This window comes from Phyllostomus hastatus, unplaced genomic scaffold, assembly GCF_019186645.2.
Source record: "Phyllostomus hastatus isolate PE091 unplaced genomic scaffold, TTU_PhHast_1.1 phas_scaffold_345, whole genome shotgun sequence".
NCBI lineage: Eukaryota > Metazoa > Chordata > Mammalia > Chiroptera > Phyllostomidae > Phyllostomus > Phyllostomus hastatus.
The window spans coordinates 16,304,898-16,332,754 of record NW_025334024.1 but is presented as its reverse complement, the minus strand read 5'-3'; the positions used below and the strand labels follow the sequence as shown (position 1 = coordinate 16,332,754).

At 41.1% G+C, this 27,857-nt stretch overlaps 1 protein-coding gene across 2 annotated transcripts; it reads left to right on the top strand.

Annotated features, from left to right (window-relative positions):
• Nucleotides 1-7: 7 nt before the first annotated feature.
• On the top strand, nt 8-27,623 carry UTP4 (UTP4 small subunit processome component). 2 transcript variants are annotated; one of them, XM_045819061.1, is made up of 17 exons: nt 8-68; nt 1,193-1,353; nt 3,453-3,644; nt 4,978-5,062; nt 6,029-6,118; nt 9,624-9,835; nt 15,247-15,418; nt 15,521-15,612; nt 17,153-17,249; nt 18,189-18,253; nt 19,530-19,652; nt 20,053-20,209; nt 21,761-21,867; nt 22,874-22,969; nt 24,831-25,016; nt 26,472-26,582; nt 27,421-27,623. In XM_045819061.1, the coding sequence occupies exons 2-17, from the start codon at nt 1,195-1,197 to the stop codon at nt 27,535-27,537; spliced, it is 2,061 nt and encodes a 686-aa protein (XP_045675017.1). In that variant the 5' UTR covers nt 8-68; nt 1,193-1,194; the 3' UTR covers nt 27,538-27,623. The 2 variants fall into 2 exon arrangements, with proteins under 2 accessions (XP_045675017.1, XP_045675014.1); XM_045819058.1 differs by lacking the exon at nt 8-68 and adding an exon at nt 136-360.
• Nucleotides 27,624-27,857: the final 234 nt, after the last annotated feature.

Sequence of the window (27,857 nt, the reverse complement as noted above, 5' to 3'; positions counted from 1 at the left end):
CGGGGCAGAGCACGTGAACGCGCGCGCACGTGGGGCCGGGGCGGAGAGAAGCTAGCGCCCGTCCGCGGGTAAGTTGGAGGAGGTGTGTGGGAAGTGGTTCTAAGGAAAGGGCAGTTCGCGGGGCGGGGGTACTGTGTACCCTAAGTTGTAGCCCCTTGGAGCTCGCTGGCTCCGAGTGTCGAGGGCGGGAGGAGGCTTCTCTGTAGATCCCCGGAGATGGAAGGGGCGGTGGAGACCTCCCGCGCTCTTCGGACGCTCACTTAGCCGGGCCGGGCCCAACACACCTCTTCTGCCCTCGGCTTCCTAACCTTGAAGGGAGCCAGCTGGGGAGTGAACCGGACCGGGCCCTACGGTTGCGGAGTGCGTCTGTTGGAAGCGGAGGTGGAGTGGGAGGGGTAGTTGACAGATGCCAAACCAAGTCCTGTCGCTTCCTTCTTGAGGAGCTCTTAGTTCTGGCTGCCCCATCAACCCCACCTTCACTGCTGTAGTTTGAGACTGTAATTTGCACTTACCATGGAATAGAGTTAGGTGGAAGTGCTTGCTAAAACGGAGTTTCTTAATGACTTCCCCCCAACACCCAGAAATTGGAATTCTAGAGCTGTGGAGTAAAGACCCGAATCATACATTTTTAACAACCATTTTTTTCGAGGGAATTTTGATGCAGGAGTTCTGCAGACTTGACTTTGAGAGACTGGTTTAGGGGCAGCATTTCTTGCTTCTTTAGAGTGGTGGTGGTGGTGGTGTTTACCCTCCTCTTGGCCCTCAGAGAAACCTCACACCCTAGATAAAAAGAAGAATCTTAGTTCTACTTGGACTACACTCGATCAGCTCCATGTGTCTTCCTTTGTTCAAGTTCAAGCTCCCATTAGACAATGAGATTATTTTCAGTCTTTTGCTCTAAACTCAGTTTTAGATTCTCACCCCTCTTTTTCATACTACTTCAGCAATTGTCAGGATGCTCTGTATGTTGACTTTTTAGATTTTTTTGCAGAAGAATCTTGAGCTTCTGGAGATTGTGTAATAGAGTCTTGCGTGGGGCATGAAAATATCGTTACTTAGATACTTAGAAATGAATCTCAGGGAAATATAGTTGTTGGAGTCTTCCATCCAGAGCAGTGATACTAAGGAACAATACATACAGCATTCTGCAGTTGACATTTAACAAAAATTACTCTCTTTTTCCCTCCCTTAGGAATGGGTGAATTTAAGGTCCATCGAGTTCGCTTCTTTAATTATGTTCCATCAGGGATCCGCTGTGTGGCTTACAATAACCAGTCAAACAGATTGGCTGTTTCAAGAACAGATGGTACTGTGGAAATTTATAACTTGTCAGCAAACTACTTTCAGGAGAAAGTAAGTCATTTAGGAGCCTGATTTGGTATTTCTGAGGTTAATTTTCTTAAGTTCAATTCTACAAAAATTATGTCTTCTATAGTCAAAGAGGTCAAAAGGAAGTGACTCTACCCTCTCTCTCGAGTTGTTTTGAACTACGTAACATCTGTAGCATGCGATTTCTTGTCTGACTTTCTTGATGAGAGAAGCAGAGTTTTGGTCTGTGTAATGTTGGTTAGAAAGATTCTACCTAGGAACTGGTGCAGCTCACTGTCACTTAGAAACTGAGGTTTGCTGGTTCTTTTGGGCACAAGAAGAGAAACTATTGAGACCATTGATTCACATCAGTCTGCACACCATTGCAGCTTTGGTAATGTAGCATTTCCTGCTGGCGGCATCAGTACCTATTTCGTTGGCAATTCAGAAATATTCATGAAACATTTTCATATCAGAAACACTGGTGATGTGATAGCGGGAAGGTGGATTTCCAAGTTCATCTCTCTGAGAGAATGTAGACTAACATGCCTATGTATTGAGAGTAAAGGAGTTTTTAAATTAGGTAAAAACCATTTTGGATGTATGCAAAGGGCTGTTATTGCAGCATTTTTCTTCAAAGGCACTGATTACTCATTTCAGATGCAACATCTAATTCAATTCACATTTGTTGAGTGCCTTACATGCTCTGGGCACCATGATATAAATGGATAGATGAGTAAATGAATGAATTTAGTGTTTGGATGAGCCTAGTGCTTGGAATGTAGGCTCTCCGTAAAAGTTTCTAAATGAATGAGGAGCAAATATTAGGCATTAAAACAAATGTCAGAAGCCCTGCCATCGAGAAGCTTAAAGTATGGGGGTGGGGGGTGGGGGATGAATACACAGTTTCCAAACATTGTCATAAGTTTTATATAAAGCTACACACAAGCGTGCTTTTAGTGGAGTGATGTTGTACTCTGATGAGATGGGTTTAGGAATCTTGGAAAAGGGATGACTTACTGAGCTGACCCCTGAAGAACTAACAGGAGTGAAAAAAATTACTGGTCACCCCAGCTGGGTCCCATTCTGTAGTGTGAAGGTCATGCTGTGGTTCATGCTTGTTGCATCACTTATGACAACTAATTATATACTAGTTTGTTGATTTGTTTAATGTCTTTCTTCCTCACTGAAATTCAAATTTTATGAAAACGGACTGTGTCAGTGATGTTCATGACTATATTCCCGACATTCGGCAAGTGTCTAGTACAAGCCACTGCTGAGTTAGTATTTGTTGAATGAATTAAGTCAACCATGTCTGATTTAGTATCTCTTATTCTCTCTGTTTTCTAAACAATTAATTCAGTCTAGTCTGCTTTTTCCATATTTGCTACTATTTAAGATCACTTAGCGCTGTTAATCATTCCCACAAGAAAAAATTGTATCTGTTAGAGTGGAAAGAATAGGGACTAGGAATAGTGAAACCAATATTCTCTTCATGTCATTGACTTTGGCACTTGGGGCAAGTCACTTAACCCACAAGTTGGCCCTTTCAGATTCAAGTAGGAAAAATTATATCTACCCAGTCACTTTTGCATCAAGTAAATATAAGAGAACAATGCCTTGATAGGTATGGAACTTTTTGAGGGCTAAGAAAGCACTTAGAAATGAGACTTGAATGAAAAACTGGAGTGAGTTGCATTAGTTTGTCTGTTTTTATTTTTTAAATAGCTTTTTATAGGTAAAATTGACACAACAAACAGCATGTATTTTAAAAGTTTATATGTTGATAGCTTTCAATATACGTATACCCTTTTGAAACCATCACACAATCAAGATAGTACATTGATCAAAAGTTTAAAGTTAGATACAATCAAATACAATGGGACAGAAACTCTGTTCTACTGAAAAGCTTTTGCAGAACAAGTCCTTGTAAAAGAAACAAAACCAGCTGTGGAAATAATGAAAAATGTGAACCTGGAAAAAAAAAATGAAAATGTCAGTAGAAATGACCTCCTGGTAGCACAAAACCCCACACTGTGTTTTTCTAGGGAAGCATTTTGTTTTTCACCATGTTGTCTGTGACCACTCAGTGCTGATAGCTGGTGAATCCGTGGGTGGGCTGAGAAGTTACGGTGTTTCTGTAGTTTTTCCCAGGTCATGAGTCTCGAGCAACAGAAGCTCTGTGTTGGGCAAAAGGACAGCGACTCTTCAGTGCTGGACTCAATGGAGAGATTATCGAGTATGATTTGCAGGCATTAAACATCAAGTATTCTATGGATGCCTTTGGAGGACCCATCTGGAGCATGGCTGCCAGCCCCAGTGGATCTCAACTTTTGGTCAGTAAGCAACTGTTGGTCATTTAAGCTAAGATTTCTCTTATGCCCACTTAAACTTCTTCCCTGCATTCATAGGATGGTAGATTAAAGTTATATTAAGGCACATACTGACTCCAGTCTGAGCTGGATTCCAGCAACCCCTATATAAGGTTGGAGTTGATTCTGCCAATTAAAAATCCCTTGTCCTTGCCCTGACTGTTGTGGCTCAGTTGGTTGGAGCATCATCCTGTAAACTGGAAGGTCAAGGTCGTGGGTTCATTTCCAGTCAGGGCACATGCCTAGGTTGTGGATTTGGTCCCTGGTCAGGGTGCATTCGAAAGGCAGTGGATCAGTGTTTCTCATATTGATGTTTCTCTCCCTTCCTGTCCCCTTTCTGAAAACAATAAGCATGTCCTCAGGTGAGGGTAGATAAAGCGATTAAAAAAAAAATCTCTCGCCCTGGCTGGTGTAGCTCAGTGGATTGAGTGCGGGCTGCGAACCAAAGTGTCGCAGGTTTGATTCCCAGCCAGGGTACATGCCTGGGATGCAGGCTATAACCCCCAGCAACTGCACATTGATATTTCTCTCTCTCTATCTCCCTCCCTTCCCTCTCTAAAAATAAATAAATAAAATCTTAAAAAAAAAATCTCTCGTTCTTTTACATCCTTTCTGCTCTGCTTTGTTCATTTATTTATAAAAAGAGAGGGTTAGTTTGGTTTCCCAAGCTTTGTTCTTTGGAATTGAGATCGATAGAGACTTTTTTGTTTAGTTGTGCTTCAGAATACAGCTTATTAAATCCTTTTGTAGATTCACAATGCACTAATGTGTATTTGAAGTTCTCGGGTCCTTGCACCAGTTAATCTGTGCCAGTACATTTTACCACAGTGTTTCTCAAAATTGTTTGGGCACAGATCTAGAAGACTACTCTCCCCATCCCCCATTAATATTACAGTGATGCTTTCAGAGATTTAATTTTCTGTGATAAGACTATGATTCCCTTCTAATTTGCATTAATTTGTGCAATATCGTGGTAAGTCTCTGTTTAGGTTATATAGTTAATAGGTCTTTTATTTAGGCCGTGGGTCTCTAGCAGAGATGTGCTGTGAAATCCTGCTTTTCTATTCTATGTCCTGTGCAGAAATTAGGTCACTAATTAGCCTGCTTTCTCATTAGGACAGGAAGGCTGCCAAGAATACACTATCAGTTTCTTGGTGCCAGTCCTTCTCTCTCACCAACTATTTTTCAGGGCAAGTGATGGGTTTAGGAAGAAGTGTATGTATTTGATAATGTATACATCTAGTTAAAAGTATAAAATGCTTATCTTCTGTGTTTTCTACCTCCTTTCCCCTAATAGGTTGGTTGTGAGGATGGATCTGTGAAACTATTTCAAATCATCCCAGACAAGATCCAGTTTGAAAGAAATTTTGATCGCCAGAAAAGTAAGGGTCATTTCTGGTGGGGCAGTGAATAGCCTTAACAGGTATTTATGTTTCTGTGTCCCTGGGGTTGGAATATTTTCCCACGGGCCCAGGTAATGTTTTATCCGTAAAACCTTCTTTTTCAAAAGAAGGTGGAGGGCCTGATTTGAGCTTAGGGCCATAGTTTGCTGATTCCTCACTGAGAAAATAATAACTGTCCCATGTATTCTCTGTGTCCACTCGTAATATTTATGCTCTGCTACTCAGATTTATATTTCAGTTGCTTTTAAATATCTTGAGGTGTTCATATATATAGTGCTTGTTAAAATTTTCATATGTTTTAAAAGAAAGTATCTCATTTCACAACGTAGACAACGCTTTGGGATGAGCATCTAGACTTTTGTGTATCCCCGTAGACAGACACGCAGGGAGTGCCTGCACCTGTCTGCAGCTCTCGTTCACTCGTTACATCACAGACGCCTGTGGCGGTCCTGCCAGTCTGCACAGCACGGCATGACATTTGATGGTGCTCCATAGTTTATTTAGCCAAATTCCTACTGATGGGTGGTAATTTTTTTTTTTTTACTGCTACAACCAGTAGTGCAGTGAATATTTTTATATACATGTTTTTGGGTACCCATGCAAGTATTTCTCTGTGATTAATTCCCAGTATAATTACTGGGCCAAATATGTACATTTTCATTTTGTTAGGTTACTGCCAGATCACCCTTCAAAAGGTTGTGCTTATTTACACTCCTGTCAACCGTTTATACATGATTAAAGTTAGTATCCAATACTTCATTATGGATCCCAGGGCACAGTTGTTCCTCATCTGCTACAGAAACAGTTCTTCACACGAGTGTGGTGGTGAGAGAGCTGAGACTGCAGAACACGAGTCCTATTGATAACTGTGGAAGGAGAACTCAGTTACCTTTTGCTGTATATTTACGTGTGTGTCACTTTCTTTTTTGTTCTTCAACTCCCAAGGTCGCGTCCTGAGTCTCAGCTGGCATCCCTCTGGTACCCACATTGCAGCTGGCTCCATAGACTACATTAGTGTGTTTGATGTCAAATCAGGTGACTGTTTTTCTCATTTCATTTGGGATGTGGGTCTTGTTGGTCAGATTTCTGGGTTCCCAAAAGCTGGAGCCCTTGTCATACTTTCAGGAACGTTCAAGGCTTAATCTCATTAATTTCCTAGGATGTTCGTTGTGAATTTCAGACCTTTCTTGGTTTACTGATCCTGCTTTGGGAGGAATCTTAGTTCTTCCATGGGCTGCTGTATTTTTTATCATAAAAGTTCAGAATAGCCCTGGCTGGGTGGCTCAGTTGATTGGAGCATCATCCTTGTACACCAAGAGGTTGTGGGTTTGATCTCTAGTCAAGGCATATACTGAGGTTGCCGGTTCAGTCCCCGGTCAGGGTGCGAATGGGAGGCAATTGCTTGATGTTTCTCTTCTCTCTTTTCCTCTGTCCTCCTCTCTCCCTCTCCCTCCCTCCCTTCCTCACTCTCTATAATCAATAAACATACTCTCCAGTGAGGATTTTGAAAAAGAAGAATCCATGTCTTTAAAAAAAAAAAGAATTCACAGTAAAATTTTTCCTCAGCCAGTAAGATGTTAATGATCAATAGAACAGCTATTTATTTGTGCCAGTTCCTGGAAAGAGTGAGCATCTGTCTGAGGAACATGAGATCTTGGTAGCAAAATTGGTGAGATGTGAAGTCAGGAAGGTAGAGAATCCCATTCTTTCTCTGCTCTTGGCCTAGAGACTTTGCTAACGGAATCTTTCAGTGATGAGATTGACTTCAATTTGCTAAGTGGCTGTATCTGTACCCATTTAAGATGAGGTTAAACTCATTAGGTCTGTTTCCTTTTCTTTTTCTTCAACGCTTGAGTAAGTTTTTATTGTTACCAGTTATGCATACATAGTCAAAGAATTCCTTAAGGCTTGTTACAGAAAAGCAGGGCTCCCTCCTTTCTCTTGTCCACTTCTCAAAGGCATCTACCTGCAACTGTTAGCTGATTCCTTTGGTACTTACCTCTGTGCTATACATAGTGTGCCTATTTTGATATATTTTGATTTTTCAGCTTTAGACCATTGTTTATTGACTTCCACCATTTAGCCCTCTTTCTACCATCTGTCACATGCACACTTTTTCCTCACCTTCCCAGTATGGTTATTACTTTGGTCAGATGAGTAGTCACTGTTTTCATGATAATGAAATATAAACTAAATAGTGCCCCCACAGTAAATTACCTTTACTATCCTGCATGCTTTTGGTTAATATCTCTCTCATACTCTCTCATTCTCTTTCCCTACACACACACACGCGCGCGCGCGCATACACACACATATCTGTCTCACTAATTCCTCCCCACATTCTTTTAGTTGTATAAATTAGGTTCAGATACATCTGGGGTTTTTTCTACCACTTTTGTCGTCTTGACTGATTCTCGGCCAGAGCTTCTGACTTGCTCCAGTGCAGCCAGTTTCTGGGCCTCCTGCACCACTGTGAGGTCTTGAACTCTGATTTTTCACCCGTTCCAGGGATCCCCTTTGCTTTTCTTACTGGTAGAATCCCGTTTCCATGTCATTCATTTTCTTGGTTAGTCTTTTGCTTGGTGGATCCTGAAAAAGGGTTCATGAGAAAGGATTCTGGGTTGGAAATTGTTTTCCCTTAGAATTTTGAAGGCACGGCTCCACTGTCTTCTAGCCTCACGTGTTTTTATAAAATCTAGTGTATTCTGAGAGTAGATCTTTTGTGTGAGTCTCTCCCAACCCATGCCCCCTCCCCAGAAGCTTTTAGGACCTTCTCTTTGTCCTTACTATTCTAGAACTTAACAATTTTGTTTCTTGGTGTGCAGATCTGTTAACATATCAGAGCCTTGGTAGGTTCTTTAAATCCCAAAATCTATGTTTTTCCATTCTAGGGAACATTCTAGTAGTTATTTTATGCATGAGCTTCCATTTTCTTTCTGGAATTTTATTTGCATGTTTTCTCTTCCAATTTTCTTACTTCTTTTTTCCCCTCTTATTTTTTGTCTCTGATATTTTACTCTGCTTCCTTGGAGATTTTGTCATCTTTATCTTTAAATCCTGTTATTGAGTTTTTCATTCTCTTTTTTCTATAATTTTATATTCACTTACGTGATCATTTGACAGTTTTTCTTTATTGTTGTTCAAATACAGTTGTCTCCTATTTTCCCGCCACCACTTTCCCCTAGGCCCCTGTTACTGAGTTTTTCATTTCCAGAATTTTTTTTGTTTGTTTCCTGACTTTTACAGAATTCTCTTTCTTTTTCATACTCACTCTTCTCTTTCTAAGGCCGTTCTTTATGGTATTTGTCCAGTGTTCTTCACCCTGCCTCTGTTTCTCCTTGGGGGGGGGGTGTATTTTAGTCTGCTTGGCCCCTGCCTTTCATAGTAAAGCTTTTCCTGTGTCTGGTGATCGCTCTCATCACGACGTAAGTGGAGCTTATTGCGCATGGGCTTCACTGAAGAATGGTCTGGCTGGAATGTTTGAAGAACCTCTGAGTGAGGTTCTGACTGGGTTATATGGATCTTTCCTATTATGATGGTCATCTTCCCCAGAAATGTTCTTTTTTAAACACTTTTTTTTAAAGATTTTATTTTCTTTAGTGAGAGGAGAAGGGAGAGAGAAAGAGGGGAAGAGAAACATCGATGTGTGAGAGAAACCTCAATCTGTTGCCTCTCACATGCCCCCAGCTGGGGACCTGGCCCACAACCCAGGCACGTGCCCTAATGAGGAATCCAACCAGTGGCAACCTTTTGAGTCGCAGGCCAGCACTCAATCCACTGAGCCACACCAGCCAGGGTGAAGTGTGCTTTTTAAAAATTCTCCTGCCTAGTGATAATAAGCCTGCACATCAGCATTCTAAGGAGAAGGAAACTTTTTTTATCCCCCCAACATTTATGTAATCTACTTTCCATACAGGATTCCCACCCTCAATTCTGCCTGATGTCCCGCTTCAGAGAGTAGGTCTCTAGCCTTCCGTTGAGGTGGGGTTTTGGGGAGGTGCCTGGCGTCTTAGGGGGTGGGTATCTGAGGAACTAAAAGTTTCTTAACCTTACTTTTAACCAGCCCCTCCTTTTAGCCCCACTTTCACCTCTGTTTCCAGAGTACCTGGGGAATTAATGCCTCACTTTCCTGAGGATCCCATGGTGTAGGTCAGGTGGCTTCTTGGCTTTCCCCACAGCTGACCTGGGACTTGGTTTCAGGGCTCTGCTAAGTCAAGTGCCATCCTGTAAATGCCCCTAAATTGTCACTCTTCTCTTTCTTTCCCATGGAGCTTTGGAAAAGATTAAAGTGTAATGGGTGTGTGTAATTGGCTAGTTTTAAGGGAGGTCTCGTGTCTCTTTTTCATTCCATCCCTTCCCTCTCCCACTCTCTCATCCTTAGGCAGCTGTTTTGGTGCTCAGAAACTGAGTTCACCGTAACTAGTATTTACCAGCTGTTTGTGCTTGGGCAGCTGACTTGACGTATGTCTACCACAGGTAGTGTTTGCAGACTGAAGGAGAAATAATTATCATTCAAATGTGGGCTTTTCTTATTTTTCAGGGAGCACTATTCATAAGATGCTCGTCGACAGGCAGTATATGGGTGTGTCTAAGCGGAAGTGTATCATATGGGGTGTGGCCTTTTTGTCCGATGGCACCGTTGTAAGTGTGGACTCTGCCGGGAAGGTGCAGTTCTGGGACTCAGCTACTGGGACGCTTATGAAGAGTCATCTCATCGCAAATGCTGATGTGCAGTCCATCGCCGTATCCGATGTGAGTATAGTCCCTGTTTTGAGTGGTTCCTGTACAGTCCGTGGGATGGTACCCCCCACACACTGACTGGTCCCTGATCCTGAGTGTTGTACTGGAGGGAGATGCGTTTACGGAAATGGATCTGAAAAGCCATGTAATTTCCCTGAACTCTTTTATTTTCTAACAACTAGTTAGAGAATATTCTCTGAAAGACTAGCTAGCAGCAGAAAGGTTTTCTGTGGACACTCCCCACCCCTAGGTAATCCGGTCTGATTGTAGACAGCGCACAAGTGTCCTAGAAAAATCTTGAAAAGCACTGTTTCCTCTCTGTACAATTGTTCTGCTTCCTAGCTTGGAAAATTAGAAGATAATTTTATAGTGACTTTGAAAATGTTCATTGTCTCCTGTTTGAATAGACTTATGCAGATTTTTGCTGAATAGGTGTTCCTCTTCCCGTTTGGTAACCAGAATTCTTGATCAGAAACGTTTGGGTAGTTCAGCAGTGAGGTACAGAAGTAGTTTTGAGATTTGACTAGATCCTTTATTCTTTGTCATCTTAATCTGAGAATTGCTTGCTATCTTCAGTGTGAAAATCCAGTTTTTAGTGTAGCGATCGCTCATATTTGCTCTTCTTGCCTATAAAATGTTCCTGTCCCATTTTATAGGTTTTCCATGAGAACAATTTGATGTGTGTTAAAAGCCCTGTGAAACATTTAGATGTTACCTATAAACCATTAAAAAAGTATAAGTGAAATGAGTGGGGGAAATTCTCTTTTTAAAATAATCTTGATCCAAATTGTTTGGAATTATTAGACTTAAGATTTAATTATTAAATTTAGTATCATTTAAAGTGTACTTACTCAAATATGCTTTTTCAAAGACCAAGGACGATGCATATTTACTGCTATTTTACAATTTTCAGGAGTTACTGTTAAGAGAAACAGAATAGTATAATAGTATATAATATAGGACATAATAGTGTATAAAGAGAAGAAGGGGCAGATTTATATATTAGATACGTTATGTATATGCAATTATCCTGATACATATACACACATACCTATAATATTTCTAAAAAGGTTTTAAAATGTAAATAACTTATGGAGAGTGAAGCTGTGGGGGGCCAGCAGGAGACAGGCTGAATTTGTACTATATACCGTTTTATGCTGTCTCATCTTTTTTCTGCCATGTTGTGCCTATCTTATTACATGGCATTGAATCTTGATATAAATGATTGTAGAATAAGCCATAGTTTTTTTTATTATCATGGGAAAGAGAAATACTACCAATTAAACTGTGCTATAGTGCTACTTTTAAAAGTGAAGTATGAATTTTATATGATAAGCATGTAATATAAATTATAATATAAAATGACACTGCTTTTTAAACATAGGATTTATGTTTTCCTTATTGAAGAGCTCCTTGAGACTCAAATTTCTGTCATATCACTTTTGCATATATAAAAAGGAAAGTATAATTGACTTGAAGTAATTAAGGTATTCATACTCTGTCTTTGCATTCAAAGTTGGGCTCCGAATCACTTTTCCATTGAATCGCCGGGGTCCACGCGTGCCACACACACCTTCCAGCTGTACGTGTGTCGGTGGTGGTGCTCCACTGTGGGCCCGAGCCTTTCTTTTACTCTTTTTGCAACTTGTCTGAAATTTTAGTGCTCATTCTTTACCTGAAGATGTTGCGCATGAACAGATACAAGATATCCTGATTTGAGAGCTGTTAAAATGTGGTAAAATACGTGCCTGAGAATCAGTGAATTGTGGTACTGAATTAAAATTGAAAAATGCAGTTGTACATACAATATACAGATGATGCATTATAGTATTGTACACCTGAAACCTATATAATTCTATTAACCAACATTCCCCTAATAAATTCAATAGAAAACATGCAGCTGTACAGATGCCACCCCTCGGTAATGCTTATCACAGACTCGAGTGGGCAGACTTGAATTTGACTCCCAGCTGTACCACTCAAACACTGTGTATCTTCCTTGGGCAGGTAACTTCTTCCTGAGCCTCGGCTCTTTTCTGTGAAAGCAGGGATGCTAGTAACACGTACAGAGTTGGGGGGAAGATTAAATGGGTAGTGCTTGTGAAGTGCGAGGTACCGCGTCTCAGAGTGCAGTGGTATTGGCGTTATTGTTTCCACATCTCCTTTGAAACTGATCCTAATTACTTTTCTCCACTACACTCTTGCCAGAACAGCTGATTATTTTTAGTTTTCTTTTTATTGTATTTTCATTGACTAAAATGTGAACAGTGGCAGACACCCAGTCTTTGTTCTTTTTAGATGTCTTTCATCCTAAGTACAGGAGTACTGATTCCTGCAGGGCATTGCAGGGAGCTTTGCTTTCCTTTGTAGGTCAGTCCTGAGATTTTTTTTTCTCTGTGTGAAGCAGTCACTCTGAAATTAGGGCACACACAACCACGTCCAGTACTGCTTTTCCCTTGCTTCGTTCCTGCTTCACTCTAAGAACGCTCTTATGTTTCCTTTTCAGTTCCTTTGTGGCTCCACCTCAGGGAAAGAGGCTGTGGAGTGAGGGAGACCTGCCTTCCCAGTGCCTCTCTGTAGGTGGGACTTTGAACAAACTGCCACATTTTTTATTTTTCCGGTAAACTAAATGAACTGTTTAGTTGGAGGTGGGAGAGAGTGTGTAGGTTCCTAAGCTGCTCAGTGTCTCCACTTTCGGCTTGAGTGAATGGATTTCAATTAGTAACCTTAGAGGAGGTGAGGGAGAGGCTGGTCTGGGCCACCTCATGTGCTGTCCTTCTGGTACACTTTCCTTCTTCACCATCATGTGCCTGCAGGTGACCTCAAGGAGAGCTGGCACGAGGTGGCACAAGGTTGAGCAGTTGTGGTGTATCCAGAGCAAAGGCTTTGGAGGCAGAGAGCCATGTGTCCTTGTCATGTGTCTAAACCTCTCAAAGTACCAGTTTCCTTATCTGTATAAAGGGCTGTTAAATGATAGGAAAATGGGTAAAGGGATGACTCATACAAACATGGACTGGAAATGCATCAGGGATGTTCTGTAACTCATTAACTGAGAGAACTGGTAAGATGGTACAAGCACTTCAAAGGAGAATTTGAAGAACACAGATATATATATGAGGTCATCAGGAATGCTGAAACTGTCCACAAGGTGATACTCAGTTGCATTTCACCAGGCAAAAGTTTTTGCATTTCTGTGCAAAAGAATCATCACCCCCAATTTTCTACAATTGGCAGAGTTGTGAAACAGCTTCCAGACAATCAAAGGGCTCAGTAAACAGGACACTGGTACTTTGAATTTTGAATGCTCATTTCAAAGTCTTATTCAGTTTCTCCTGATAGAGCAAGTGATGCTTAATTTTGCAAGGTATTGAAGGATTAAAGATGATATGACACATACAAAGTTTCTGGAACAGTAAGTGGGTAATTGATGGCAGCTGCATGCTCAGACATATTCAGACATCTCATACCTCTTGACTGGTCAACCCAGTCTTTAGGCTGTTTCATTGATTAACTGCTTGATTTGGGGTCCCCCCCTTTTTTTTTTTTAAGATTTTATTTATTTATTTTTAGACAGGGGAAGGGAGAGAGAAAGAGAGAGAAACATCCATGTGTGGTTGCTCTCATGTGCCCCCTCCTGGGGACCCGGCCCGCACCCCAGGCAATGTGCCCTAGAGTGGGAATCTAACTGGTGACCCTTTGGTGTGCAGGCTGGTGCTCGATCCACTGAGCCACACCAGCCAGGGCTGGTTCTTAATTTTTCTTACTTTTCTATCAAACATCCTATCTTTTTTTGTCTTGCTCAAAGTTATATGTATTTCAAAAAATGAATTAAAGTGAAAATGGTTTTGAGAATATAGAGGAATTAAAGTAAACTAAGACCTTTTAAAACTAACAAATCACAGTGTTCAGCATACTGGCAAGAGAAAGCCTTAAACTGGGGACCAGGGACCCCGGGTCTTTTATACTGATCAGGCTACTTCCCCTCCTCAGCCCACTTTCTCTTCATCTTTAAAAAGATGAGAATGAACTTCAGGGATTTTCAAACTTCAGTCTTTTGACTACCTGTTTTGCAATTTTTTCCCCTATATTCTCAATACTTTATTTACATTAAATTTTTTTATTGTGGTAAAATTTTGCCATTTTAACTATTTTTAAGTGTGTAGTTCAGTGGCATTAAGTACATTCAGAGTGTTGTGTGTCTGTCATCTCTCCATTTTCAGAACTCTTTCATCACCCCGCACAGAAACTCTACGCATTAAAGAATAACTCCTTATTCCTCCCCTCTCCCAGCCCCTGGTTACCTGCATTCTACTTTCTGTCCCTGTGAATTTGCCTGTTCTGGGTACCTCATAAATGGAATTGTGTAATATTTGTTCTTCTGTGCCTGTGTTATTTTACTTAGCATATTATTTTCAAAGTTCATCTATGTCAGAGCATTATCAGAATTTCGTTCCTCCTTACGACCGAATGAGATTTCATTGTGTATGTACACCTCATTGAGCTTATTTATCTGTTGATGGACATTTGAGTGGTGTCCATATTTTGGCTCTTGTGAATAATGCTGCTGTGTACATGTATCTGTTTGAGAACCTGCTTCCAAATCTTTCTTTGACTATATATTTTCATTACTATTCTTGATTGGGTTTGTTTTGTTTTGTTTTTTAGGGTTTTTTTTTTCTCATTTCTGGGTTTTTTTTTTTTTAAGATTTTATTTATTTTCAGGGAGAGAGGAGAAGGGAGGGAGAGAGAGGGGGAGAGAAAAAGCATTGATGTGCAAGGGAAACATCAGTCGATTGCCTTCTAGCACACCCCCAACTGGGGACCTGGCCTGCAACCTAGGCATATACCCTGACTGGGAATCGAACCAGTGACTCTTTGGTTCACAGGCTTGCACTCAATCCACTGAGCTATACCAGCCAGGGCTGACTGGTAGTATTTTTATAGTGTTATGTGAAACTTATAAATTTCCTTAGTGATCATCAATATCTTTATTATGTTAAATATTCTTATTCAAGAATATGGTATGGATTTCTCTGTTTAGGTTATCTTTTACATCCTTTAGAAGGACTTGGGTTTTTTTCTTATATAGGCCTAGCACATGTTTGTTAAATTTATTTCTAGTTGTTTTATCTTTTTTGTTGAATTCATAATTAGGTCTAGTTTGTGTATAGGAAAACACCTTCCTATTTGAGGTGCATAATGTTTTGTCAGTAGGGGTGCATTGTTATCTTTGAGGGAGCTTGTTCAATGAGGGGTGTTGGTAATGTTAGTAGCTTCCAGAAGAAAAAGACCCCTATAACCTACCTTCTGATTCTGGCCATAAGTTTTCCCCTAAGCTGCCCAGACAGACAACTTCAGGAAATATTCTTCAAATTGGGCCCTGTTTTGCTCAAATGTACCTCCCTGATGATTTAATTTCTCAGCAAGAAGACAGTATCGTGGTGGGCACAGCCGAGGGGACAGTATTCCATTTTCAGCTGGTCTCTGTGACTTCCAACAGCAGTGAGAAGCAGTGGGTGCGGACAAAGCCATTCCAGCATCACACTCACGACGTGCGAACCGTGGCCCACAGCCCGACAGCACTGATATCTGGAGGTGCGTTCTGCTCTTGGCCAGGCTGCTTCCTGACTCTGCCCAGCTCCGGCTGTCTTCATGCGGGACATTTTCTAATTCTGTCTTCTCTTTCCTTTTGCCCAGGCACTGACACCCACTTGGTCATTCGTCCTCTCATGGAGAAAGTGGAGGTAAAGAATTATGATGCTGCTCTCCGAAAAATCACTTTCCCCCATGTAAGTATCACCCCCAGCCCCCACTGTCCCCTCAATTCTCCATTCCCCTGCCCCGCAGACTGAGCACAGCTCACAGTTCCTGAGCAAATCTGTGACTTCATTCATACCTTCCTTCATCCTTCTGTTTCTGAGGCAGGCCTCTTAGAGACATTTATGGGGCCAAGAAAGTTACAGTAGCGCTCCCAGTTCAGATTCCCTCCTTTAGAAAGTGGTGGTTATTGGGGAGTTTGTTTTTAACTTTAGGCTCTTTATTATTCTGGGCGGGAGGAGGAAAGTTCAGGGTTCTAATGTTCATTTGTAGGTAAATGGACATCTTTCCCCACTACCTGCTTCTACATTCCATTCAACCAATAAACCTTCCTGAGTCTACCTCCTCATCTTCTTTAAAAAATATATATATATTGATTTTAGAGAAAGGGGGGGAGAGAAAGAAACATCAGTTTGTTGTTCCACTCATTTGTGCATTCATCAGTTGCTTCTAGTATGTGCTGTGACCAGACCCCACAACTTTGATGAACCCACAACCTTGACATATTCAGACGACACTCTAACCAACTGAGCAACCTGGCCAGGGCCTCAGTCTCTAGGAGGGACAGAAGGAGAGAAATATCCATAGGCTGCCTCTGCACACACCTCGAACAGGGACCAAACCCGCAACCTAGGCATGCTTCCTGACTGGGAATTGAACCCCGTAGCCTGTCGGTTTATGGGAAGATGCCCAACCAACTGAGTCATACCGGCCAGGGCTCATTCTCTCTTGAATCTAGCTATTTCCCTCTATTTACACTGCCATTGTCCTTATTTGGATTACTGTCTTTTTGTATATGGATGTCTTTACAGTAGCTTGGTAATGACCTTTATTTACATTTGTATTATTCCAGCCTATTCTCCACTGATCAGTTGAAAAACCAACTTGGGTTCATCACTTCATACTTAAAAGCCTTTGGTTGGCCCCTGTTTCCTTCAGCATAAAAACCTAATTCCTTAGCACAGCTCATGAAACTTGGCTTGATCTGGTCCTGGCCCTACCTCTCTCACAGCCTTGCAGCACTCACCCAGTCTAGCCATTCAGAAAGATTCATTTAATTCCCTCTAATGCTCTTTTACCTTTCAGCTGTTTCACATGCCATTTTCTCTCCTTGGAATGTCTTTCCCTACTTCTGCCTGAGTAGACTTAACCAGTGAAACCTCATCTGGGCTCCTCTCTTTACCCTCAGGAGGCTAGAGTAGATATCCATATGCTTTTTTGTTCCATACCGTGCGCAGGCATGTTAAAGCTCTTAGCACACTTAGTGTAATTGCCTGTTAATTCTCTGTCAACCCTTCAGACTACAAGCTCGAGAACAGTAGGTATGTTTTCATTTACCAGTGTGTCCTTAGACCTTAGGACAGTGCCTGGCATATGATAGTGTGTAGGAAATATTTATCAAGCAAATGGATTTCAACAGTAAAAAAAAGTACAATAGACGTTGCTGCTAAATCTAGTACTGAGGCACTATATGATCCTGGCCTGCTTACCGCTTTCAATTCTTGGGTACAGCGACGTCTCATTTCCTGTTCAAAAAAGAAGCAGCTTCTCCTCTTCCAGTTTTCTCATCACTTGGATCTCTGGCGATTGGGATCTACAGTTGCAACAGGTAAGATGGGAGCAAGTTTTTTCCAGTAAGAAAACTGGAGAGAGAAACCAGAAATTAGAATTACAGTTGATACTCTGTGCTTATGGAAAAAATTTTTCTGTGTCCGTTGGAGCTCATAGCTTTTCCATCCACTAGATGGAGCAGAGGAGTTCTTCAGGGTGTTAGAATCCTCAGCAGGATGCTGGATCAGCTGTTAAAGTGACAGTTCTGAACTGTAGAGAGGGCGATAGTGGAGGTGCAGGATGTAGTGGATGGAAGGGTTGTGGGATCATTGTTTGCCCTGGCTTGACTGAGGTAAAAACAGGATGTTGAGAAATGACAGGATTTAGTGTTGGTTAGTGACAACTCTGCATGAAAAAGGTCACATGGGTCTTACTGGGGTGACAGCCTAGTGGCCATTTGTATCTCCTTATAGGAAATGTTTGGGTTTTGTTGTTTTATATCGGGTTAGTTTATGCTGGATTTAGGTTCCAAATGAGCATATGAGATTGAGGCCACACAAATTCTACTTCCAGCCTGGCTGTGGGGCAGAACTTCAGCGAGTTAGTGAGGTATACCATAGGTCATAGCCAGGGCACCCGAATAGAAGCTAAGAAACTGTTCGCTGCTTTCCTCTTTGTATGCCCCCGGAAAACAGTGGGCTTCCTGAGACATTTTTCTGATTTCTCACTGGTAGAGATTCCATTCTACCCAGGAATGACTTTTTTTTTTAAGATTTTATTTATTTATTTACTTATTTTAGAGAGGGAAGGGAGGGGGAGAAAGAGAGAGAGAGACATCAATGTGCGGTTGCTGGGGGTCATGGCCTGCAACCCAGGCATGTACCCTGACTGGGAATCGAACCTGCGACACTTCAGGAATGCCTTTTGAGAAGAAAAAATGTATATACAAATAACCTTTCTTTGAGAAGAAAAACCTCAGGGAAATTTCTTATTCTAGGAAAGCATGGGGATACCCTTCCACTCTCTAAAGATGCAGATCATTTACTGCACCTCAAGACAAAGGTAAGGAAGTTCAACTGTGTGTGTTCATGGTCTGAAACCCACAGCATTTTTCTCATTCTGAATTTTGAGGATTACTTTAGTTAACACGACTAACTATAAAGTCTAAAATAATTTGAATGAAATACTATGTGAACAGAACTAGATTTCCTGACATTTTTAAGTTGGACGTTCAAAATTTATTGGTTGAATACAGGAAATTGGTTTTAATTTTTTTATTATGGAAGATGCTTTTTTAAAAATTAAAATGATACAGAATAGTGTGCAATGAAAAGTGAGTCCTCCTCTTACCCCAAATCCCTGGTCCCACTCTGCAGAGGTGATCATTACCAATAGTTTCTTATATATCCTTCTAGAAAAAAAATTCTGTTTGTGCATATATCCATTCTTTTGACAATAATGGAAACATACATCCTTCTTTGTATCCTTTAAAAAATCTTTATTACACAGATACGTGAATATAGTCTTACTGTAAAGCATTCAAACAACATCGATAGTTTAAATCCTTTTCTACCTCTTTAATTCTTAATTCTAGTCTCCTTTAAAATAATTGTTAATTGATTAGTTATATATATATCCTAGATCTTTGTGTGAGAAAGTATTTGTATGTGTATGTATACATATTTACATACATTTAGATATACTTCTTGAGTTTTTTAGTTATAAAAGTGTTATATTAAACTTTTCCTTTGTTCTGCATATTTTTCACTTACTATTTTTTGTTTGTTAACATTCACCTGAGGATATGTTTATTGGTTTTAGAGAGAGGAAGGGACAGAGAGAGAGAAGTATCAATTGGTTGCCTCTTGTACGCTCCCTGACCAGGCATTGGACCCACAACCTTTTGATGTAGGGACGATACTCCCAACCTCCTAAGCCACCTGGCCAGGACCACTTACTATTTATTAGAGGTTTTTAAAGTAGGTTGTCATATACCAAACAAAATTAGTTCTTCAAGTCACCTTGCTTCCAGAGCTTCCCTGCATTAAATTCTGCTCAGGTTTCTGAAGTTAGGGTTAGTAGAGGCTATCTGTGAGGTACACAAGGCTTAGATTAGTTTACAGTGTTCATAGACCTCTGTTCTTGGAAACTGAAGCCACACCAATTTGGGTGCTCCACTTCCGAAAGAATCACAGTGGCACAGCGAATGACTGTTAGAATTATGCGCAGGTGTTTGTGAATCTGTCCAGAGTGATGGCAGCTCAGGGGTTCATGTCACAGTGAACCTTGTTGTATGAAGCTTTACTTGAACATTCATCCTGATTCCTAACATTGCCAGGGTCCTGAGAATATTATTTGCAGCTGTATCTCCCCATGTGGAAGTTGGATTGCCTATTCTACAGCTTCACGGTTTTTTCTGTGTCGGTTGCATTATGAAAATGACAACATAAGCCTCCAAAGGGTAAGTGATTAAGCCCAATGTCTGGTTGAACAGGAAGAAAATTTATATTTTTGTGTGAAGTGAGGGTGTACTGGATATGAATCCTTGCTCAGTGAAAGCTATTTGGAGACAGCTATTACAAAAAAAGCCTTTTCTTTCCACTTTGATTTGCTTTTGTTTTTGGAGGAGTAGGGAAATGCCAGGAAGTGGCAGTGAAGTTCAGGCTTTTGAAGAGATGAAGGAGGGAGTGGAGAGGTTTCAATAGGTATGTCAGCGTTCCAGGCCCTTGGTCAGTGGGCTTCTGTAGGGACTGGAAGTGTTCATGTAATTGAAGCCTGGCTGTGATTATTTTTGATGGCCTCTAGGTCTCACTTCTCTTTCTTCTCTCTCTTACTTGTTTTTACTACTGGTTCACCCCAAGGTTTCCAAAATGCCAGCGTTTCTTCGCTCTGCTGTTCAGATTTTGTTTTCTGAAGATTCAACAAAGCTCTTTGTGGCTTCAAATCAAGGATCTTTACATGTCATTCGGCTGTTGGAAGGAAGCTTCAAGCACCTGCATACTTTTCAGGCTCAGTCAGGTAGGAACTTGGTAACTGGCCACAACAGAGAGTTGTCTGTCTTCGATGTATTTTTTTTTTCCTTTTAAACCTTATTCATTGTCGAGTGTTCACTAATAACTCTTCTCCACCCCGCAAATGTACATTCACTCACATGTTTGCAATTTAAAGTAGGAGGAGACATCTGGCAAATGAAAACATTGATGAGGTCTGAAATGTTCCTCACACCTACTCTTTTCTCACTGGGCTTTTGATTCCTAATTTGGGGCCAGAGAAGTTTCATCACCCTTCCTAGGGTTTTTGTTAACAGAGCAAGAAGAAAGTTAAAAGCATCTGTAATACTGACACCCAGAAATAACTACTGTTAATATTTTTGTACATTTCCAACATGTGTTTGTTCATAAGCATTTTATAAAGATGAACTTACACATACAGTTTCATTACCTGTCATATAATGTTCGTGACCATTTTTCCATGTTTTATGTGAACATGAGTGTGCCTGAATGAATGAATGGTTAGCTAACTTGCTAATTGTTGAGGACTTACTGCCCAGCTTAGCTGGTAGTTTTTTGGGTACTTTGGGTATGAGCCTTTTCCCTTCTCCCTCACCCTGGATTATAGCAGCTTCACTGTCATTTAGATTCCGTCAGCGTGGAAAGTCAAGTCTTTCGACTTAAACTCTGACCATTCATAAGCTGCTTCAGAAGCATACAGGAAGAGAAACCCACAAGTTAGTAATAAGATAAAGTAAACTGCCAGTTTTTATTGAGTTACCTGTACATGTTTTTATTATAAAACTTAGACCCTTTATCTTACATTTAGCATCCCTTAGTATTAGACCCTGCATTATATATATAATTTTATTTCTCTCTCATTTCACTTCCCCCTTAGAGTCAGGCTGGTTTCTTTACAACCCCAACACCTGTATGTCAGTCCTTGTCACTTAGCTCACATTGTGCTTTGTCCTTTTCTGCTTACCTCCCTCATCCTTTAGCATCTGGCTTATGTCTTGTGTGAAAGTTTATGGTTTAGGAGTGTTAAATGCAGCACATAATTCGGCACATAGCATCACTGTCGCATTTTTACCCCACGTGAGTCTTCACGTTGCCAGATTGGTGTAAAATCTTTTGATGACAAAGATGGCTTGTATGTGCCCGTGTTCCCTTAGTGCTAGATGTACGGCAGGCACTCAGTCAACTTAAGGTTTGCTTCAAGCCTGTTGAATAGGCCATTTGTCCATAACTTTGATTAAAAACTATCTAATAGGAAAGGATTTTGAAACAATTATGGAGTTTAGTAGCAGCTGCTACCCTGATCCTTCATTCCTGTAGTGGGCAGTGTCTCACTGAGGCCTGGGCAAGTAATGTTTTCATGTGTATCTCTCTGGCTCCTCTTTATGTGCAGAATGGTTAGTTAAATGGAAATAGATTGACTTATCTAGAACTTATTTGCAAAATGATCACAAAATTATCCTATTAGTAATTTAAAACCGAGAGTCTCACTTTTGCCATCATCTTCAAGGCAGGGCTGGCTGTGGACACGGATGCAAACCTAACTTTTTTGCCCTCACAGGGACAGTGGAGTCCATGTGTCTTTTGGCAGTTAGTCCAGATGGCAGTTGGTTGGCTGCATCAGGCACCAGTGCTGGAGTCCATGTCTACAGCCTAAAACGTTTAAAGGTGAGCTTTGGGTTTGGTTGTGGCAAAAGGAGGAAGTTAGCCCTGTGGTTATAAGGCTCAAGGCCAGTTGGTATGACCCAGAAAATTACTAGGCTTTTTTTTTTTTTAAACCAAGAATTTTTCTTCTTTTACTTGTTTGGAACTGAAAGCTATAATCTGTCATATTGAAATCAGTCAATAGGAACAGTGAAACCACTCGTGCACAGAAATTTGAGATTAAGGATTTATGGCCGATGAATCCACATCCAGGTTATTTCTGTATTTTGGAGAGGAGAAGTTCTGATTTACCAAGGTGAAGAGTTACAGGTAGTGACAATTTCCTTAATAGACTGTCTTGTAATCTCAACGTATTTTCTAAATTAAACAGGCAAAGGAATAGCAGGAAGGCATTTTTCATGAATCAGTAATGATATCATCATTTACACATTGAATCACTAATGGTCTCTTGCAAGTCCTCCTCTTCATCATAAAAGTCAGATAAGAACTATCCAAAACTTGCAATAAGCATTAGAAGTTTCTAAAACAGTATCAGAGTGCTGTATTTAATGGATTTGCCTGTTAACTACACAACTTACCTTGTGGCGAGAGCATGTGCTGCTTGCTCCTTGAGGCTTGCCTGGCATTTACAAATGTTCCCGTGGCGTGGTGCACATCCCTTGCAACTGCATGTGGACGTCCATGCCTAGGCACTGATTTCTTTTAAACCCAGTGTAGAGCTGTGAATTCCCTGTTTAATGACATGTTTATGTTCAGTTCACAAATCACAGAGCTTTACTCTGAAGTTCTCTGCAAAGGCTGTCAGTTTCGTAAGCAGTTACACATTTATTTTTTTTTTTAATGAAATTAAAGGTTAGGTTTGGAGAAATGGCCTGGCATATATGGGAACTTCTATAGAACCCTTTGAGTTCCAAGGAATACTGTTTAAAAACAATTGACTTGGAACACCCCATCTTTCCTGGGGGACAGTATCACATGGAGTTGCCTCATTTCTGTTATTTCTTCCCAGCTTCACTGCACAGTTCCTGCTTACAACTTCCCTGTGACTGCCATGGCCATCGCCCCCAATACCAACAACCTTGTCATTGCTCATTCTGACCAGCAGGTAAGAGATTCCAGTGTTTCCTAATTCCTTTTTGCTGGATGGTAACTTAGAAGACGAGGTAATGACAATTTTGGAAGTCCCTTTCTTTGAAAGTAGTGGATGACATAAAGGTAGTTTTCTGCTGTGTGAAATAAAGCTTCCATGACTAGTGTGGGCCAGTCATAGGCCAGTGATCTCCGTGGGCTTGATAGGGCACAGTGGAATGGTGCAGCACTGAGATTCTAAAATAAAGAGGTATAAGAAGGGGAAGAATTTTGAAGTACTTGCTTTACTGGTTGTTTTTAGACTGGAGATGACTGGACTCAGGTGTGAGACTAAGTATGGGATGGAATAAGATTTTGAGAGTTGAAAGTGACTAAAAGATCATATAATCAACCTTCACTTTTGCCAGAGAGGAAATCAGGTATCTAATAGCAGCCAAAATTAGTGCTTAGTCTACCGATTTTTTCCATGCCAAGTTGTAAGAAGATTGTAATTATAAGGAGAAGAGCTTTAAAATACCTGAGCTGCAGAAAACACTGAAATTATCAGTACTTCAGTGTGTAATGTATCTTCATCTGTAAAATGGGCATGATAGTACCTTCCTCACTGGAGAGATTAAATGGGATTCAAGAAGCACATTTAAGTAGCTTGCTAGGCAAATGATGCTTGCTACTTTGATTAGCAGTTTTGTGGGTTTTTTGAAGATTTTATTTATTTATTTTTAGAGAGAGGGGAAGGGAGGGAGAAAGAGGGGGAGAAAAATGTCAATGTGAGAAACATCATTTGTTGCATCTCATACACGCCCCAACTGGGGACTGAACCTGCAACTCAGGCATGTGCCTTGGCTGGGGATGGAACCAGCGACCTTTTGCTTTGTGTGATGAGGTCCACCCAACTGAGCTATACTGGTCAGGGTTGATTAGCAGTTTTTACACTCACACATTCACACACATATACATTCTATTTAAAAAATTAAATCTCTCACTTCAGTTTCATAGATCTGTGTCCTTTTACTAAAGACTCAGAGATTAGTGAAGCCACATCCTTGTCTTTGTCACACATAGTGATAATGTCCACCTAATGCCTTTAACTGGCAGTTGGTCCCGTAAGTGCATCGGTCGTTAAAACTGGTGGAAAGTTTTTTGTACCTGTTAGATTAGCAAAGATCAATAGAGTTGATAATATACAGGGGTGTGAGAGTAAGGGGAAACAGCATTTCACACATTGTATAAATTACATAGTATGACTTCTTAAGAGGACATGTTGGCAATATCTAAAAACATTTTTAATGCACATAATCTTGGGTTCAGAAGTTCCGAGTCTGTAAGTTCTTCCTACAGATAATGTGCTTTCAGTTGTGCAGATGGACATTATACAGAGATGATCATTGCAGCCTTGTTTGTAGTAGTCCGAGATTAGAAATAACCTAAATGTTCATTGAACAGACTAGACAAGTAAATCATGGCACAGTGAGGGGATTATTACATGTTCTTCAAAGGGGGCGTGAGTGATCTCTACTAACATGAGTCAGTCTCCGTGATACAATGCTAAAGGGAAAAGCAAAATACAGGATGGTGTGTCTTATATGCATAAAATATCTCTGAAAAGTTGAAAATAAGAAATAGCAGGCTACTTTGGGCTTGGGGGAAACAAATGTCAAGATTGCAGGGCAACTTTTCATTATCAACCTTTCCATGCTGTTTCACTTATTCTGTAATTTACCTTAAATTTTTTGATTTAAAAAAGTAGTGAGAAAGCAAAAACCTGAATATGATACATTCAAGGTTCGTGTAGGTATTTTCTGGTTGGGAATGAGGGGTGCCTTTCCGATCTTTCTGGGTACCAGCCAGCATTTCCTCTGTATCATGTCCTTCCTCAGGTATTTGAATATAGCATCCCAGACAAACAGTATACAGAGTGGAGCCGAACTGTCCAGAAGCAGGGGTTTCATCACCTTTGGCTCCAAAGGGATACTCCCATCACACACATCAGTTTTCATCCCAAGAGACCAATGCACATTCTTCTCCATGATGCCTACATGTTCTGCATCATTGACAAGTCGTTGGTGAGTTCTTTGCCACTATCACCCATGCTCTCACTGAATCTTAAGAATCTTCAAGTTCTAAAAGCAAGACGTACAATAAGTTAGAGGAAGGAGAATCAGAATTAAGTTTTCCTGCTTAACACTTTGGAGGAGAGGAGCTTTTTGTTCTGCGAATTCCTCATTTGTGTTCCCACATTCTTTAGGCTCCCAGGGACGGAGTGGGCCTTTGTGTACTGCCTTCTGCTGATTTGACCACTTCTCTGTTTTGTCTGTGAGCACATAAACTTAAGTAGGAAAGTGATTGGGTCAATGTTCAGAAGGTGACCCTCATGGGGGAAGATCATTGATTTGGCTGAAACACTTCCACCTTTGTACCCTGAGTGACTGAATAATGTGGTTTCATCAAAGATACAGACTGTGGTTTTGACCACACATGCCCCCTTGGCTGCATATATTGACACTATGTGCAGGCTTGAGGAGTTGTTGGTTTTAAGTTCTTAAAAAAAAGTCCAGCTTGGAAAATTTCATTCTTCAGGGCTGTGATTTAGGTGGGATATGAGCATATTTTCAGTTCTAGAGTCCATCCTCTGCAAGCCGCTGTTTGGATTCACTGCTAATCAATATGTCTTTTCTGGGCAGGCACTTTCTTTCCTAGGAGTGCAGTGAGCTGTGGCCATGCCTGTAATGCCCTTTGAGCTTAAATTAGAAGTAACACACACACAGTGTTTTGGTGTGTCTGTGAAGGTGGGGGTGGAAGGAACATGGAGAAAGCAGCAGATGGCTCTAAGAGAGCTGTGCGTGGTGATGTGTCACTGGAACTCTTCTCATGGGCCCTGCGTCCTCTGAGTGTGGGAAGCAAAGCCCGCTGACAATTGCCTTCTGCACTTTAGTGATACAGGAAGGGCCCCTCCCACTTGCTTGCCTCTTTGTAATTCAGTCCAGATCGGACCATATTTTTTTCCCAAGTGTTGGTGATAAGTCCATCACTTCCTCTTGCTGGGCAGAGCTATTTCCCAAGGAAGTCAGGGATGAAATATCACTTGCTTGACCAGAGGCCATCTCTTGAGGTGTCAGTGACATCAGTGGGGGTGGTTTTGTTGTGGTTTCTCCCGGGGAGAACTTTAGTTACTTGGCCAGTCTGTGATCTGATTGGGGGAGAATCTAGAAAGCAGAGGCTGCATGGGCTAAGCTCCTGCACATGCTACTTTGTTTCTGTCACACCAAGTGTTACTGACAAGACTGGCCAGAAGCCCCAGCTGGGCAGTTTGATCTTGCCGGCAGAGTGCTGAGCCCTTTTTGCCTCATTCTGCCCTCTGCAGCACAGCTCTCTTCCTGAAGTGGGGAGAGTCAGGGAGGTACTGAATGTATGCTGTGATGGCTGGAAGATAGTGTTTGCCTGAAAAATCACTAGAGTCCTTTGTTCTGTATAAGCGCAATAAAAATAACGACTTAAACAGTATATCTTTGTCTTTTTAGCCTCTTCCAAATGACAAAACCTTACTGTACAATCCACTTCCTCCCACAAATGAATCAGATGTCATCAGGAGGCGCACAGCCCATGCCTTTAAAATTTCTAAGATATATAAGGTAAAACATCTTGCATAATACTCTGGACAGTTGACTCCTTGTGATATTATCAAAATGTAATAAGCTGTCAAAATGTCACCTTCGTTTTTCATCCAGAGGACCTAGTTTTGGGAGACAAGTGACCTTTCCAAGGGTGTGTATCACTTGTGTCTGTATTTCATTGCTCTTGCTTTAGTAGCTTGGAGGCAGGCACGTGATACTTCACCAGAATGAGATACATAGGTAGTGAGAAAAGAGGTTGGAGCTCAGGGGGGTTTTCTGTTAAAGCTGGCTTTTAAATTAGACTTCTGGTTGGAGAATGTTCCATAAGATAATTTACAGCAAGTGGAAGTCATTGACTTGATTATGACTTTCTTTTCTGGGCTAGGCTTTTCACTGTATATAAAACAAATATCCGTTGAGCTTATGACAGTCCAGCTATTTGTGCCACCTCGGAAGTTCTAGATTTATGCTTCTCAGATTGGAGTTCCTTGGGCACCCAGGAACATTTTCTCAGGTGTCTGTGTGCACTTTTTAAGGGGGGTGTCTGTGAATTATTCAAGTATGATATGCTTCTTGGTGCATTTGTAACTTGCCATTTGTCCAGAATTTTGGCTCGAAAGCCCTCAGTTAACATTAGTTCTAAGAAATTAGATTTTCTGTACAGAGAAACATGAAAAATCTTGCTGAAATCTTCTATGAGTGAACTCAGTTAAGAGTCCCCATGGACCTTTTCAGCTGTTCGGAGTCCTAGGACTGGAAGGATTGTCAGATTTACGTCCCTGCAGCCTCTAGGCCCTGTATTCAGGACTAGCCCTGGAGCCCAACTCCTGGTAGAGTCATTCTCATCTCTCCACAGCCTCTACTCTTCATGGATCTTTTGGATGAAAGAACACTTGTGGCAGTAGAACGGCCCCTGGATGACATCATCGCTCAACTTCCACCACCCATCAAAAAGAAGAAATTTGGGACCTAAAACAAGGCACTATCGGTGCCCTTTCTTGAACTGTTCTACCCTATTTGTTTTCGCCAGTCATGCTAATAAAACAAAGTTATTCTTGAGGACGAGTCATCATAAATATCACCTTTCAAAGTAATGGACAGTAATTTCTCTTCATTGAATGAGAGTGAAAGAAAACACCAAGGTATTTGGGGTAGGTGGGGTAGTGTTCCATGTAACTACAAATACGTGTAACTTTCTTAGGGCCCTGCTTGTTCTTTAGACCATAATCTAAGGGGAAAATTTTTTACTCTTTATTCCCTAACATGTGCCTGAGGCTTCAGAGTGCCGATGAC

Bases quoted from the DNA above. Each gene is read 5' to 3' on its own strand.
- UTP4 (XM_045819061.1), top strand. From the start codon at position 1,195: ATGGGTGAATTTAAGGTCCATCGAGTTCGCTTCTTTAATTATGTTCCA. The intron at 1,354-3,452 runs GTAAGTCATTTA...GTGTTTCTGTAG, and splicing joins CAAACTACTTTCAGGAGAAA to TTTTTCCCAGGTCATGAGTC. The intron at 15,419-15,520 runs GTGCGTTCTGCT...CCTTTTGCCCAG, and splicing joins GACAGCACTGATATCTGGAG to GCACTGACACCCACTTGGTC.